Raw genomic sequence first — 16,313 nt, forward strand, 5'->3', positions numbered from 1 at the left:
TGGGCCAGTATTTGAATTCTGGTCTTGTCCATCTTATTTTCTTCCTCTCCCATTAAACAATCATGATAAAAAGACGATAGAGCTCAGGTTATTCTGTTGACTGTCAGGTTACTGATTACCAGTAAGTCTCCTTAAACTTGACCAAGTAAAGCAATCCACAAAGATCAATCACATTCCTATCCATGAACAAGAGATGTTTGTGAAACACTTCACACATTCTAAAACAATTAAAGAGATAAAGTAATGTTGTAAAAATATATAGTATTTTATTCAATAATTTATTGCACAAATAAAATGCATAGAATCAACAAACATACAGCAATGTTCACCATTAAAAAAATGTTTTCTGGAACAAAATTAATATGTCGTATGTATAATGGATTCCATGATGAGATCAGTGATTCTGAGTTGTGTGATAAAGGAGATTCCCTTGGAGGGTTGGTGTCATGTCTTCTTGGATTTGGATGACATTGCCTTCAATAAATTCCCCACTTTACTGCTACTCTTAGATTTTTTCTTTTCTGGTTTTTGTGTTGTTGAAGCATTTGATGCATCTAAAACAAAAATTATTTAATTATTTAAAAATGTTTTCAGCAAAATTTTAAAAGCAACTATTAATTAAACAAGAGGTCCAGATTTGAATCCCATGTGGGATGTGGAGACCAGTCCTTCTGATGAGACAGTATAAACCGAAGTCCCGTGTCGCAATAGGTGCTAGCACAAAAATGATCCCTCACTGCTCAATGGCCCTAAGTGCTGAGTTAGAGTATAGGACAAAATTTGCAGCTCCGACGACAAATGGTGGCATCTTCATATAGGAGAATAACTCTCTAGAGGGACATTAAACAACAAACAAACAAACAAGCTTACCTTTGTCATCTTTAACTGCCAGAAGTGTCCTCAAACCCTCTATTTCTTTTTTGAGTTTTCTGTATTCCTAAAATAAAAAAAATAATGTTATAAGATTGTGTTCTTTCTTTATATGACTTCACTTTTAACTTTCTCACTGGTTTTCCTTTATCAAGGTCATCCCACAATATGATTTCACATATACTTGAAAAGGGAGGTCAACATTACCGCTACATTGGGGTAATTTTCAACTCATTAATACCGCTACATTTATTCAAAATTTCGGGTGATGATTACCACTACATTTTATCAATAAGACTATACTGCCGACTACAAGTCACTACCACTACACATACAATCAACCAGCATGCAACTGAATATAAGTTTGACTCATTATGTTTTATTATGAGATTTTCAGACATCAGTTCGTCTAGCAAATGGCCTTTAAAGCTCTACCAATCGTGTAGAGACTGAGTGATTATCCATGAACAAGGCACCGTTTTCAAACTTTCTAAAATGTTTTATTGAATAAAATTAAAAGAGAAAATTGCTCAAATTCAAGATGATCAGGGGAAGCAGGTCTTGTAAGTTATGCTATAATTTGTGCAATAATATGTACATATACATGCTTAGGCCGCCGCCTGACGGAATAGGTAATGTAGCGGTAATGTTACTTTTAAATGTAGCGGTAATGTTACCTTTAAATGTAGTGGTAATGTAACCTTTTTTGTAGTGGTAATGAGTATATAGCAATTTTAAAAATGTAGCAGTATATCAATGATATGCACCCCTTGCACAGGAATACATATAATCTGATGTTGGATTTTAAACTCTGATACACAGAGGTGATATACAAGTATTTTGAATTTACTAAATTATGAATACAATTCTGAAACTAATCAAATAACAGTTTTCATCTTCTTGCACTCTTAACCTTGAAAGTCTAAATAAAACAAAATATATTTTGAGACCAAGCCCCAAAGGCAATCAATCAAAAAGGCACAACATACCTCTGTACATTTTGGTAAGTTATCAAACTCTCCACTCTCTTCCTTCTTCTCACGTTCCTCGCGCTGAATGGCCTGTTCTGCTAAAAGCTTTTTCTCCTCCAATGGAATGTAATACCCTGCTTTCTCAAATATCTTTCTTAATTGTTTATTATACCCCTGCAATGAAAGAAAACAATACTCCAGCAAAAAACACAATTAAAATTCTTTATTTTTCACAATTAAAAAGTGAGACAAAGAACTTTATTCGGTAATAACCAATATTTGCCCCCCAAATCAAACTTTGATTGAGATATATTTAATTAAGTTCTTAAACAGGGGAGTATATGCTGACTTCAAAGCACTGAATATTTTCATAAGTAATGATGCCATATGTACGTAATGACGTCACAAACATGACGTAAAATTCAGTGTTTAGGAATTTTACAGAAAAATGTACATATTTCGTCGATATTTTGAGTTCACCGAGCGCATGTGTGTTCAGGATCAATATTTTGATATAATGTGTAGAATGATAATATCAATGAAATATATCAATATTGTTCCTGAACAAACTTGCGCTCTATAAATTTTAAAGCTAAATTTGTTGAAATTTTGTCCATTTTGTCCTCTTTCTGAAAAAGGATATAAAATCGAACTAGCTTGTGACGTCACAAAAACAAAAATTGTGAATACACTGCTTTGACGCTATAATATTTTCTGTTAATTTATATTTCTCATACAATTTATTGAATTCAGCACATTTCAGGAAGTTTTCAAAATTGGACTTTTGTGGGGGCAAATATATGCAATATACCGCATATAGTTCTTTTGTCAAGCTTACCAAAATGATTTATTTAATACTTGCATTATTTTTTCATTGAAATTTCAACTATGCACTCTGATCCATTGCCAAAGGATTGTCTTACACACCTTTCTAGGCTCTGATTAGAGCAATCATGAAGGAGACTTACTTTTGGGGTAATTTCCTCCCTATAGAGTTCCCCCTCTAACTGATCCCAGGCCTGCTGAAGCTCCTCACTCAGCGTGGGGTAAACCAACATAGAGTCCCTGTGACAGACATAAGGGGAGGTAAAGCTCATGTGGTAGTTACAGGTAGAGGGCTCTGTCACGTTCACAATATCATGCTTGTCTCCACAGCTGAATATTACCTGACAAACAGAGCTCAGAATCTTAATAAAATCCAAATAAAATTGTCAAGAGCTAGGAATATACCTGTATCATATAACAAATAGTACAACAAATAATACTTTAAATTTTCCTTTTCAAAATGAATTCTGCAAAAACTGTGTCTTTACCTTGACAGTTCTGTGGAAATCTCCACATTTTTCTCCTTCTCTCATATTCATAGCAATAAATGTGTTATTTTCTATTTCCCATTCTTGCCATACACTGAAAGTTTAACAAACAAAATAGAAATATTAAGGAAATCAATATACAAATATTTTCAGGGATGTTTTTAAGTTTTGTGTAAGTTATTGGTGTGCTTGTCATGTAGGCATATTTCATAAGTTTATTTCTGTAATTATTATAACAATATACCCGAGTACACCACTGAATGGGTTCCACCTGTAGGACTGTTCATGTTGTGTCACATTGAAAAAGGGACAGAACTCATATCTGTATCTGAAATATAAATATTTATATAGCATATTCATCTATTTTCCTTTTATCATCCTGTTTAATACTAAACTCAATATAAGGTGTTCTATATGTTCTATGTAAAGAATATATACCAGTAACTTTAATAACAAATTTGTTTTAAATATAATTTAGGAAAATTAATTATTTCAGGACATGTACATTTAAAATTAGTCAGATTAAAGATTGGAGGAAAAAATGGAAAAACAAAATTACTAGTCTTGCATACAAATTAAGCTGTTTATAGTAGTAGGTGCATGTATATAATTAAACTCAATATCAAACTCACTCATTCATCTCTTTAGAGAAGCATCTTCCATACAGTCTCTTTAGATGTACAGGGCCTGTAAAATTACTGGGCTTTATCCTCATCTTCAGTTTCTTGTCATCGGTTGTGTGACTGGCAAAATTATAACTGTTTAGCCTGTAAAAACATAGGTAATCAGAGATTACAGAGCTCACCTCAACGAATGTTGTCTTTAAGTAAGGCAAATTAAGTCACACAATTAACCAACAAAAAGTGTACATCCAAAAATGCAAAATTTATGCAATTTTAATACTTTTGAATAGACCTATATAAAAACTTAAATCTAGTTCTTCATCATGAAAATGTAATTAAAATCCAGCATCTGAAGCAAGATTGAGAGTTTTCATCCCTTGATGCATCATTTGTGCAACTTTGGTTTATATAAGCCTTATAGTTTCTTGGTGATAGACCTGCACCCATAACTTTTACGAGGTCTATTATCTGGAAAATGTATGTCGAATTCAGCATCTGAAGCAAGTCCATTAGTGTGCATCCTAAGATGTATCATCCATGCAAGTTTGTTCAACATAGAGCTCAAAGTTACTTGGAAATGAAACCTGTATAAAAAACTAACCTTTTCACTTATCCGGAAAATGTAGGTCAGATTCAGCTTCTGAAGCCAGCCTAGTAGAATGCAACCTTAGATGTACCATCCATGCAAGTTTGGTCATTATAGGGCTCAAAGTTACTTGGAAATGAATCCTGCACCATAAACTTTAACCTGTTTACTCGTCCAGAAAATGTAGGTCAGATTCAGCATCCGAAGCAAGTCTGGTAGTATGCATCCTAAGATGTACCATCCATGCAAGTTTAGTCATTATAGGGTTCATAGTACCTTCAGTGGAAATGAAACCTGCACCAAAAATTTTAACCTGTTCACTCAACCGGAAAATGTAGGTCAGATTCAGCATCCGAAGCAAGTCTTGTAATATGCATCCTAAGATGTACCATCCATGCAAGTTTGGTCATTATATGTCTCATAGTAACTTGGAAATGAAACCTGCACCAAAAACTTTAACCTGTTCACTCACCAGAAAATGTAGGTCACATTCAGCATCCGAAGCAAGACTGGTAGTATGCATCCTAAGATGTACCATCCATGCAAGTTTGGTCATTATATTGTCTCATAGAAACTTGGAAATGAAACCTGCACCAAAAACTTTAACCTGTTCACTCAACCGGAAAATGTAGGTATTCAGCATTCGAAGCAAGTCTGGTAGAATGCATCCTAAGATGTACCATCCATGCAAGTTTGGTCATTATAGGGATCATAGTATCTTCAAAATGAAACCTGCACCAAAAACTTTAACCTGTTCACTCAACCGGAAAATGTAGGTCAGATTCAGCATCCGAAGCAAGTCTGGTAGTATGCATCCTAAGATGTACCATCCATGTAAGTTTGGTCAACATAGGGCTTATAGTTACTCGGAAATGAGACCTACACCAAAAACTGCACCAAAAATGTTAACCTGCACCAAAAACATTAACCTGGTCATTCCTTTGCTGAAATTGCAGCATCTGAAACTTTGACTGGTACAAGGAAACACACTAGAAACATCTTCCATGCATGTCTAATCAACATAGGACATAGAAGTACTTGAAAAGAAAACTGCTCCAAAAAACTTAACCTTAACCCGGGACGCCGATGCCGACGCCGAGGGTATCACATAAGCTCCCCCCAACTTCGTTGAGGTGAGCTAAAAAGTGGTAACATCAGGAAAAGTTTATATAAAAATACAGTTTAGAGACTAACACACTAACCATACCTCTCACAAGAAATATAAGAAAAAAATTAAATCATGTTCAAAATATTGACTATATAGCTATGGTGTTCAATACTGTCTCATATTAAGGCATTCGGATCAAATTAATTGCCTGAGAGTGCAGGCCTGTAGGAAGCAACAATGGCAAAACATAAATCTCCCAACTGGGAGCCTGTAATTCAATTTTAACAGAGTAGGAGAAAAATGTGACAGATCAGACTGGGTTTCTAACCCAGGTCCCTAAATGTTCAGTCAGGTAGTCTATAAACTAAGCTAATCTGGCAACATCTGCTTACGAGTCGCCGGTAAAACTCAGTTTGCGACCGTTAAATCAGCATTAACGGTCGCAAATACCAAATAAGATAGTTATTCCCTAAATTAAGAGAATGCACGACGGCGCAGCTTGTATCCAGATAACTGTGTTTAAAAGGCAAATACTTTATAAATTGTTTGTGATTTATAAGAAAAAAGGTAAAATGATCAGGTATACTGATTTTATAGCTGTGAGTTTTTATTTACTGAAGACAACAAGCCGCAACCTTATGTAAGCCAAGATTTCCTCTGACAACATCAGAGAATGCAAATATAAGTAATAAACAACGATTATTCAGTGAACATGGCATTATGAATAGCAATAGCTCTGCTGGCATATTTTCCATGATGCACTAGCGAGCATCATGGAATATGCCAGCAGAGCAATTGCTATTCATAATGCCATGTTCACTGAATAACGTTGTTTATTTCTTAAATAATTGCAGGGATGTTTGCAAACCAATTTTCATAACATGCAAACACTCGTTACTTTATTTGTTTGCACACACCAATGACAGCATGTATGAGAGTACTCAGAGTACTGGACAGGTACATTTTTCATACAATAATAATCCAATGCTTAAATTAATATTTAAAACAAGATGTGTTTGTGAAACACTGATGCCCCCGTATGGCAGCTTATGGCGACATTGAATTTTCTCGAAAGAAAAGCACATCAAACTCCAAATGTCAAGGTCAGAAGTGTTGGTACCCAATTGAAGGATTGTTACAAGAGATACACCTATGAAATATGAAAGCCTTAGTTTTAACTATGTTTTTAAATATGAGTCTAACTCTAAGGATAAAAATATTTATACCCACTGAAAGGTCTTGTGACACAATGAATATACATGTGACAGTCTATGCGAAAGTCACCGGACCGTCTGTTTTTACTGGTAAAATTTAGGTCGGGTCGGTAAAAAATTTCAGTATACAGGACCAGATGTCCGATAAAAAAATAAGGCCAAATAAATCTAAATTAAGAGGTACACATGGTCCAATTCCCCACAAATATCCTTTATTTGACCAATTTAGCAGTAATACCTGATTAATTTTTATGTATTACAACCCTGTCATGATCGTTTTTATATCTAATTCGAATTTCCTCTGTCAGGGGTTAAGAGATCCATAGATAGCTCATACGTAGATTTGGTTGGGAAAATATTTAGATAGCTTTGTATAATTGGGTTGGGAAGTTATTTTCAAATGATCACTGAACTTGAGTAACCATAATGAGTTGTTTCAGGAAAAATAAATATGAATTGAAAGTGCATATTAAATTTAAGAAAATCTTTGATACAGTGTATGTTGTATACATGCAAGTCAAATATGAAGAAAAAAATGCATGCAATATTGCATAAATTGAGAACTTTTACAAAGGAAAATTATAAATAGTTAACTTGTCCATTTCACTCTGAATTTATTCAAGGATAAATTTCAAAATGAAAATTAACCCAATCCCACCCACCCTCTCAATTTCAGTATCATAATGATGTATGGATTTAAAGGAAAAAAGTCGGTCTGGTAAGAAATTGCTTGGTCTGGTAAAAATTTTATTTTTACCAGACATTTTGTCCTGTAAATATTTTAAACTTTCGCGTAGACTGATGTGAAGTATAAAAGCCCTTGGTATCCAACTTCTGACTTCAAAAGTTATGGCCAAGGTTAAAGTATATTTTGTAAAAGTAGGTCAAACTCCAAGGTCATGGTCAAGAAGTCAAATTTGGTGGTACCCAAAGAAAAGTCTTGTCACAAGGAATACACCTGTGAATATGAAAGCCATAGCCCCATCCACTCAAAAGTTATGGGCAAGATTATGTTTTTGCAGACAAACAGACAGACAGATGGACAGACAGGGCAAAAACTGAACTTTGTTTACGGGATCATAAAAATAAATTGTTATCGCCATTTGTTTACCTCTTATTGACATGCATGTTTTAAAAGTAACAATTAATCAGAGAACATACCCGTAACTTGAAGGCTCCTCCACAATTTTCATGCTAACCATTTCTGAAACTATTATGCAACAATAGTCAGACAGTAACAAATCATTAACATATCCTGAAATATGTTTTCTGCTAAATTCTTATCAAGGTAAACAGAGCAGTTTAAAGGAATTTTCAGGAATATATCACTTCTGAATAAGTTACGTGTGATTCGCCAATATTTAAATATAGGTTATTAAAAAATACGATGACTTCTTAGTTCTTACGATTACAAAAGCACTTTGATTGATAAATTTAAACGGAGGAAATTCTAGTTAAAACGTAACCGCGTTCAAAAGACTATATTGTAGAAAAGCATTCATATATACCCGCAGTTTTAAAAATCAGCAAAAGAAAGAACGGTAGAATTAATATGCATTGACAAACAGCACATATATCATGCATGTGATTGCTTCGTCGAGGCATCCTTCTTTAGGCTTCCAAGCAGACATGCATATGCATTCATTGGCCAGTGAGTCACATGGTGTAGGGTGGTTTCGCGCCGATTACGTGTTCGCACTGAGTGGTATCGCGCCGAGTGGTTTCGCCCCATTTATCTACAGGTAAGGTATGGGTAGTATGTAGGCCTATACAGTATGGCTTCCCCCCGATTACCTGTTATTATATAACTTAGTAGCTTGTAATTAATGAACCCAAAGCGTTAATGTCGTGTTATGTCGGATAATTATTCCATTTTGTATCTATTCTTATAGTGAGGCTATTTTAGCCAAATTATGACTATATTTGAATAAATTTGATCGTCTAATTTGGAATAATTTAAGATGTTAAAATAAATATTTATTTCACAAATCTCGTTGACTTTTCAATGAAGGTTGTCATTGTTTTTCATTTGATTTACAATTATATTAAATTATGTAGAACAAGGATTCTTCTGCATGAATTAAGACAATTATTCTTAAAGACTTCTCATTTCATTGCAATTACCTTTTCTTTATAATATCTTATTATATATAATAATCAAACGACTATCCGATGAGCGGTATCTTCAGTTATACAGTAGAAACCAATGGGGGCGAATCCACTCGGCGCGAACAAGTGATAGGAGCGAAACCACTCGGCGCGAACACGTAATCGGAGCGAAACCACCCGCATTCCGTCACATGACCTACAATATGGCTGCGCCCATTGGAAATGCTTGTTCTTATTGAAAACACGTACAATTGAAAAATGGGCAAAAGTAACAAACAAACTGGAGGAAAAAAGAAGTTTCACGATAGGAGACGACAGAGGGATGAGAAGTTTGATGTTGAAAAATGTAGCAGTAACATGGCAGCATGTCAAATTGGTGAGACAGCTCTAAATTTGTTGATGTTAATATAACATTTTTCCAGTCTAGAGTTAAAAGACGTCTGTACGGTGTAAATCCTTTTCTGACAATGATATGTTGCATATTTCAGATGTTAACCTGTAACATTTGCTTTTCCATCCTAGCTGCAGATCTGTAGCTCTCTTAAAAATATTTTGATAGACCGGAGAGCTACAGTGCCACCCATTGAAAAAACTGTATATTTAGGCCATAATAAATAAATTGCTAGATTCTCATCCGACTTTTTTTAAAAATCGGGGCGGGCGGGCTGCTTTTATTTTATATTTTTTATTTTTTCAATTTTGCAGAATTTTTATTGACCTAGTCAGTCGGTGTAATTTTATCTATAAAACCAGAATAAAAGTCATAGTAAAGGTTCCATTAACTCTTACTATACATCATCACCAATCTTTTTCAACCAATGACACTTGTTTAAAATATATATGCATGTATTACAGCAGTTACAATCTTTTCAGCTGTCAAAATCATGTTGACATTTGCGGGATTTAAAACGAAAGTAGAATGGTATAGATGAATACCGATCCTGATCAGAATAAAGACGAAGAAAAACAGAAATAAAAAAATCGAGGCGGGGGTTTAAAATCGGGGCGGGCGGGGATATATCTAGGAATATTTTTATTATAGCCTTATTGCGCACAAAAAAGTGCGCTCGGTTCTTCATTAATTCTTTCAAATTCTTACCTCAATTGCAAATAAGGAAAGATTTCAAAAATTCCTTTATCTTCTAATAATCAAGTACTTCGTAGTTGACATCCGAACGAAGCATATTGGACCGTTTTTTGAAACCAAAATGGCAGTATTAAGCAAAATGTTCGATGATTACAATATCAGGGTCAGGAGGACTATTAACAACAATTATGAGAAAAGTTTGGTTGTGGAAACAGCGAAAGAATATGCTAAGGAACACACGGTTAGAAATATTTTGAGATTACATTTTTAAAAACATGGAGAAATAAATCGAGAACCGAGCGCACTTTTTTGTGCGCAATAAATATACAGTTTTTTCAATGGGTGGCACTCTAGCTCTCCTGTCTATCAATATATTTTTTTCAGAGAGCTACAGATCTGCAGCTATTTCCATCCATGAACTTGCAGGTTGAAATCCTGCCTAGCCTATATGACTGATTGAGTGTGGGCTATATATGCACGTGTCTTCTGTTCAGGCAATAATTTATTAATCATCAAAGGAGGGAGGAATGAGGCTGTTAGACAGGGTTGATTCCTAGTGGCAGATAGCTTATAATCTGTAAAACATTGCCTGTGTAACACATGTAGTGCCTCATTATTGATTCAAATCCTTGTATATATGGTATTTTCTCAATTGTTTACATTTACTTCTATATTGACCACCAGTGAACTTGAACGGTAATGGGTGGGTTCGCCCCGATTACGTGTTCAAGCTGAATGTGTTTGCGCTGAGTGGTTTCGCCACTTGAACCTTAAAGTCCGCCCAGCAGGGGCAAATTAGGTATCAGAGGCCTGTTCTGAATAGACCCTTTTCCTATGACATATTTTGTCTAAGAGTTATTCCCCTTAGCCACCATATTGTAGGGCAACATTACATTCCCAGATCCCTTCATTATTCAACCAAGTTCAATTTGTTATACTGCCTATTGAGGTAAAGATAATGTTATTTTTCTTATGTATAAGTCATTCACTCTTTATATATAATTGTGGTATATAATTTTCTATTATATGAAATTTTATACGTAATTGAATAAAAAGTGATTTACAGTATACGTTTGTTAAAGTCTCTATTAATTCATGATTATAAGATTGTGAATATTTTCCCCCATATATTTCTTGCATGCATGTTTAAAATTGGTTGCTCAAAGAGGTAAATTCACTACTTTGCCCTACAAGATGACGGCTAAGAGGAATAACTCCTAGGCAAAATATGTGGTTATATGTCACAGGAAAAGGGTCTATAGCATTAACATTTGCGAGCGCTTGTCAAAATTCTGTATAACTCCTAAAGAATTAATGTTAGCAAGCACTTGCTTTGTTGAACAGGCCTCAGATTTGGTGTTTTCAAGGGTTGATGTAAACATTATTGAAGAGAGGAATGCTCGCAGTAGTTGAACTAGCTGGTATATTTTCTGGTGGCTTAGTCGGTAGAGCATGTGGTAGACAGACATCTTGGCCATGACAGTTGACACCTCGGCCCTAACAGGACCTGGACGGCCCAAAATTATTGACACGTTGGCCCATATAAAAGACACCTCGGCCCAAGCAAAATTTTTTGATAGAAAAAATTAATCTAGACTAGTGTCTGAATTTACATTATTGTGTAATTAGTTTGTCCTTCTGTCAAGTTTCTGATGATTAATTATTCTTCTTTCTAAAAATCAAATTAAGAAGGGGAGGGGACTATGATCATATCATTTTATTCACAGTATCTCTCTCTCTCTCATGGCAATGTGCAATGTAAATGCCAACAGAGACATATAAGAGAGGGACCCTCTCTTATAGATCTCTGATGCCAAGCAAATAGGCAATACTTTATTTCATTAAAGTAGAAACATTCCTTTCCTATATGCATTTTTTCAGCATGAGAGATAGAAAGCGAGAATTTTAAAAAAATATCTGCATAAATTTTTTTAACGTATATTATGGTTGAAACCATTAATTAACTCATGACTGTTTTCATAAGAATCATTGGATACAATATTCAATGGGGCCTGCTTGTAATTAACCAAGGACAATGCATCGGACACTCTAAAGAATATGCCGCGGATTTTGTTTGTTTAGCAATTAACTGATTGAACACCTTCATTATGTCTTCTCGTTCCCTAATTAAAGTTATGTTATATGCTTTGGGAAGTTTCTTTAGGCCTATAATTAAGAAAAAAATGATCTTTTTTTGGTTTATTTTTTTCCATAAATATTTTTTTAAATGTCGCAAATTCAGAAATCGGAAACATATGAAATATTTATCATTGAAATTCTAATTTGGACGAGGTGTCATAGATTGGCCGACCTGTCTTTGATCTTGGGCCGACCTGTCAGAGCCAAGGTGTCATTGGGCTGAGGTGTCTGACATTCGAGCATGTACAGTGTGTGTAGAGTTAAGAAAGCTGCAGTCGAATCGTGACATGGTACATGTACTTTCTTTTTTTCAGTTCCTGTTACAGTGTTATTACATGTATTGATTAGGTTACAGTAATTTACATATGTTGTGTTTTCCATGGCAAAGACAAATAAAGAAGGGAGGAATTAAATGGTTTTGGATTTGGATTTCAGGATAAATGTTAGCTCAGTTGATAGAGCACCTGACTAGTTATGCAGTGATCATGTCAGTTTTATTTCTGAAAATTGCACAAGTACATGTAATGTTATGTAAAATTACTGGTATGTACAATTTAATACTTCAGTGACTTATTTTGAAATATTTTTATTAACCTGCAACATAGTATTAAGTGGATTTATGTTAATTTGTTGTAGACAGTGATGAGGAATCTCCGTCCTATGCCCCTGAGAATTTCCCCTGTCCTTTAGGTATGTGGGACTTAGAGCACTGTGATCCGAGGAAGTGCAGTGGTAGGAAGCTGGGACGGTTAGGGTACGTTAGAACCCTGAGGCTCCAGCAGAGGTTTAGTGGGCTGATACTGTCACCCATGGGAATCAAATGTGTGTCTCCAGAGGACAGGTGAATGTTGAAATAAAACATTGAAAATGTCACCTGAACTTGTAATGGAATTAAATACCACCTTGAAAAGAAGAGAATTTATTATTTATGTATATATTATCAATTAATTAGATATTTATATTTATAAAGGAAAGTCAGAGAAACTGCATTTGGAAGTAAAAATTATTTCTTTATTCCAAGCTTTTACAGGCATTTTAAGTTTATCCTGTTCTGACATGAAATAAGAAAAGAGCTAATTCCTAGAGCTGTTGTGACTCTATATAGTATATAATTATATATCGTTAACTTTTGTTATTAAGGGAAATTGTGGCTCAAAATGGAGTGGCAGTCATAGATTGTTCCTGGGCCCGTTTGGAGGACACCCCCTTCTCCAGAATGAGGGGAGGTCATCCACGACTGCTCCCCTACCTGGTGGCTACAAACCCCATCAACTACGGAAAGCCATGTAAACTGTCTTGTGTGGAGGCGTACGCTGCAGCATTTTATATCACAGGTTATTAAGATCAACAGTAACAGTTTTGCAATTTTCCTCTCCTCATGAAAATAATGAACAGATGATAGCTGCATGGAAAGGTAAAGTTGATTTACTTTATTTTGAAGTGCTTACTAATAGTTGTAATACTAAATAGTAGGTTATACAGTACAAGCAATCCTTGTTCTCTCAAACTCAACAAGGTTGGGGAAAACTTTGGGATATTTAACAATTTCTGACTTGATTACACATATATCTTTGGTATTTCAGATATTGATATCTGAGAAACAAAAGTTCATCTATATTTTGTATGGTTCATGCATGAACAGCTTTAGGGTCTCTGAGTTACAACCTTATGAATATATTACAATGGATATTGTAGGATACAAAGAACTTGGTGATATTTTGTTAAAGAAGTTCAAATGGGGGCACACCTTTTATGAAGTAAATCAAGAATTGCTGGAGAAATATGCTAAATGTAAAGATAGCACAGAGGTTGTGGCAGCACAGAAAGAGTACCTAGAGCAGTTAGAGGAAGAACACAGCCAACCAAAGCAAGGTAGAAACTTTAATTGTCAAGAAGTTTTTCCTGTCCTTCTGTGAAATACATGCAATATATAAAGTTCTGCAATTTAATACGTTCAAATTGGTACAAATTTGATTTAATACTGGATAAATACATACCTGTATATACTATTAAATAATAAATTGATGTGTTGGAGTTGGTAAAAATTGGAAATATTTCAAATGCAGAAAGATCAGGAAAAATTGGCTTCTTTTTCAAATGCATTTATTTACATAATCAATTATATATACTTTTCCCCCACAAGATCTGACAGACATTGATATGGATCTGGAATTCTGTAATCCCAACAGGAGGGTGGGGGAGATGCCACCTACAGACAGGTATGACACTACACAAGGCTGGAATTACACACCTTGATCTATCTCTTTATCATACAGTGACATACACTCTATATGCTGCTGTTGTATACTGTATATGCTGCTATTGTATACTGTAGATGCTGCTATAGCAAATGCTGTGCAATGAACAGAATTATTACTCTTGAAGAAAATCATTGAATTAAAGAGAATTTCTTCAGTAGAAAAATTTCATTTCAAAACATTTTTAATGTAACATTTCAGTTCAGAGGAGAGTGAAGAGGAGAGTGAAGAGGAAGAAGACAAGGATTCTGATGAAGACTGCAGTAAAGGTGATGATGCGTCGAGGGGCATGAAGGGGAGGGAATCCCCTGGATCACAGTCTCAAATGCCGCTAAAGACAGAATCTCCCCAAACTGACAATGACACAAACGAAACAGGTTAATGTCCAAAGTGAACATTTCTGTTTTTATGTAAATGTTATGTTTATGTAAATAAAATTTGTTGGTAACTTTGTATAGTTTTCACCTTCTTAATCCCCAGAATGATAAAAAACAGCTTTGATAAATGATGTACATGTTAGTACAGGAAATTATCTTTCGTAATGTAGTTGTAGTATAAATTAAAACTAGAAATACGTCAATAGGACATGGATGCCCCCAATATACTATTAGTAATTGTATATTAGTAATGCAACATGAAAATTTGTATTAGTTTGTGAAGTTTGATAAGAATGTCTTGAATAGTTTCTTTAAAATTCAAATTGAAATTAAAAAACATACGTAATCAAAGATTACGAAGCTCACCTTGACAAATGTTATCAGTATAAGTAATGCAAATCTTACATAATATTATATAATAGTAAGTGTGCATTCTGACAATTTTGACTTCATGCAAGTTCTGTTTAAGTTAAAGTCTTGGGAATTGACCTGTTCCAAAAACCTCAACCTGTTCATTAATCAAGAAAATGTCTTTCATTTCCTACATCTGAAGAAAGACTGCACTACATCTGAAGAAAGACTGCAAGTCCATCCTTAGATGTGTCATTCATGCAGGTTAAATCACAACAGACCATATGATTAAAGAGCTACTCCAGAAGCACGGTCTCTCATCTAGAAAATGTAGGTCAAGTCCAGCATCTGAAGCAAGTCTGGTAATGTCCATTCCTAGATGAATCATCCATGCAAGTGTGGTCAAGAGAGGGCTAATAGTTACTTGGGAATGGACCTGCTCCAAATACTTTAAACTGGTCACTCATCCGGAAAATGTAGGTCAGATTCAGCATTTGAAGCAAGTCTGGTAGTGTCCATCCCTAGATGCATCATCCATGCAAGTTTGATCCTGGTAGGGCTTATAGTTACTTGGGAATGGACCTGCTTCTAAAACTTTAACCTGCACATCGACGCTTACATCGATGCCAACACTGCGGGTTTAGCATAAGCTCATCTTGACTTCGTCGAGGTGAACTAAAAATTGAATAGTTTCCATCAGTTTGTATCAACATATCAAGTTTAATTACACTATCTTAAATGGTTTCTTTAAAACTAAACTAAACACTAATTTAAGAAAAGTGAGGTCAAGGTAAAAAAAAATGCCAGGTCAAAAAATGTTGAAGCAGTTGATAGCTCTCATCAGTATGTATTGGCATGTAAATTTTGATAAAAATACAATAAAACTTGGTTATAATGAAGTCACTGGGACCTATGAAATTACTCTGTAATTCGTAATACATGTATCTGTATGAGGAATTTGTTAAATTTATATTGTTGGGGATCCAATTTAACTTCCTTCGCTGTATCCGTAAATTTGAATTATCCGTGTTTGTAGTAAACAAGTTTTTCGGTATCTTGAATTGTTTCTTGAAAACTTAGCTAAACACTTATATAAGAAAAGTGAGGTCAGAGTCAAAGGAAAGGTCAAATTCAAAAAATATTGATGCAATTGAATGGCTCTCCTCAATATCTATCAGCATGTGATGTTTATTAAAAATATATTAAATAGTTTCTTTGAAAATGAGCTTTGAACCAAACTAAACGCAAAGCAGGACGGAAGGACAGAAGACAGACATGACAAACTTTAATGCCCCAGCCATTTTCAT

The 16,313-nt window shown here is 34.7% G+C and overlaps 2 protein-coding genes across 2 annotated transcripts; one reads left to right on the forward strand and one right to left on the reverse strand.

Moving 5' to 3' along the window:
- Positions 1-241: 241 nt before the first annotated feature.
- LOC134245184 (N-acetylglucosamine-1-phosphotransferase subunit gamma-like) lies at positions 242-8,314 on the reverse strand. Its single transcript, XM_062727441.1, has 9 exons — positions 8,194-8,314; positions 7,847-7,895; positions 3,787-3,921; positions 3,399-3,482; positions 3,155-3,248; positions 2,810-3,007; positions 1,860-2,015; positions 871-937; positions 242-554 (listed from the first exon to the last, which is right to left on the reverse strand). The coding sequence occupies exons 1-9, from the start codon at positions 8,288-8,290 to the stop codon at positions 445-447; spliced, it is 990 nt and encodes a 329-aa protein (XP_062583425.1). The 5' UTR covers positions 8,291-8,314; the 3' UTR covers positions 242-444.
- Positions 8,315-8,988: 674 nt separating this feature from the next.
- Positions 8,989-14,731, forward strand: LOC134245187 (18S rRNA aminocarboxypropyltransferase-like). Its single transcript, XM_062727447.1, has 6 exons — positions 8,989-9,170; positions 12,657-12,861; positions 13,161-13,354; positions 13,716-13,892; positions 14,164-14,239; positions 14,480-14,731. The coding sequence occupies exons 1-6, from the start codon at positions 9,053-9,055 to the stop codon at positions 14,658-14,660; spliced, it is 951 nt and encodes a 316-aa protein (XP_062583431.1). The 5' UTR covers positions 8,989-9,052; the 3' UTR covers positions 14,661-14,731.
- The last annotated feature ends 1,582 nt before the right edge of the window (positions 14,732-16,313 follow it).

This window comes from Saccostrea cucullata, unplaced genomic scaffold (genome assembly GCF_032062105.1).
Source record: "Saccostrea cucullata isolate Sc308-1 unplaced genomic scaffold, CSIRO_AGI_Scuc_v1 ctg180, whole genome shotgun sequence".
Classification (NCBI taxonomy): domain Eukaryota; kingdom Metazoa; phylum Mollusca; class Bivalvia; order Ostreida; family Ostreidae; genus Saccostrea; species Saccostrea cuccullata.

Excerpts from the sequence above, each read along its gene's own strand:
- LOC134245187 (XM_062727447.1), top strand. The coding sequence starts at position 9,053 with ATGGGCAAAAGTAACAAACAAACTGGAGGAAAAAAGAAGTTTCACGAT. Across the intron at positions 13,893-14,163 it reads ACACAGCCAACCAAAGCAAG|ATCTGACAGACATTGATATG; the intron begins GTAGAAACTTTA and ends TTCCCCCACAAG. Across the intron at positions 14,240-14,479 it reads GAGATGCCACCTACAGACAG|TTCAGAGGAGAGTGAAGAGG; the intron begins GTATGACACTAC and ends GTAACATTTCAG.
- LOC134245184 (XM_062727441.1), bottom strand. The coding sequence starts at position 8,290 with ATGCCTCGACGAAGCAATCACATGCATGATATATGTGCTGTTTGTCAA. Across the intron at positions 3,483-3,786 it reads TTCTCTAAAGAGATGAATGA|ATACAGATATGAGTTCTGTC; the intron begins GTGAGTTTGATA and ends TTTATATTTCAG. Across the intron at positions 3,008-3,154 it reads ATTTCCACAGAACTGTCAAG|GTAATATTCAGCTGTGGAGA; the intron begins GTAAAGACACAG and ends TCTGTTTGTCAG.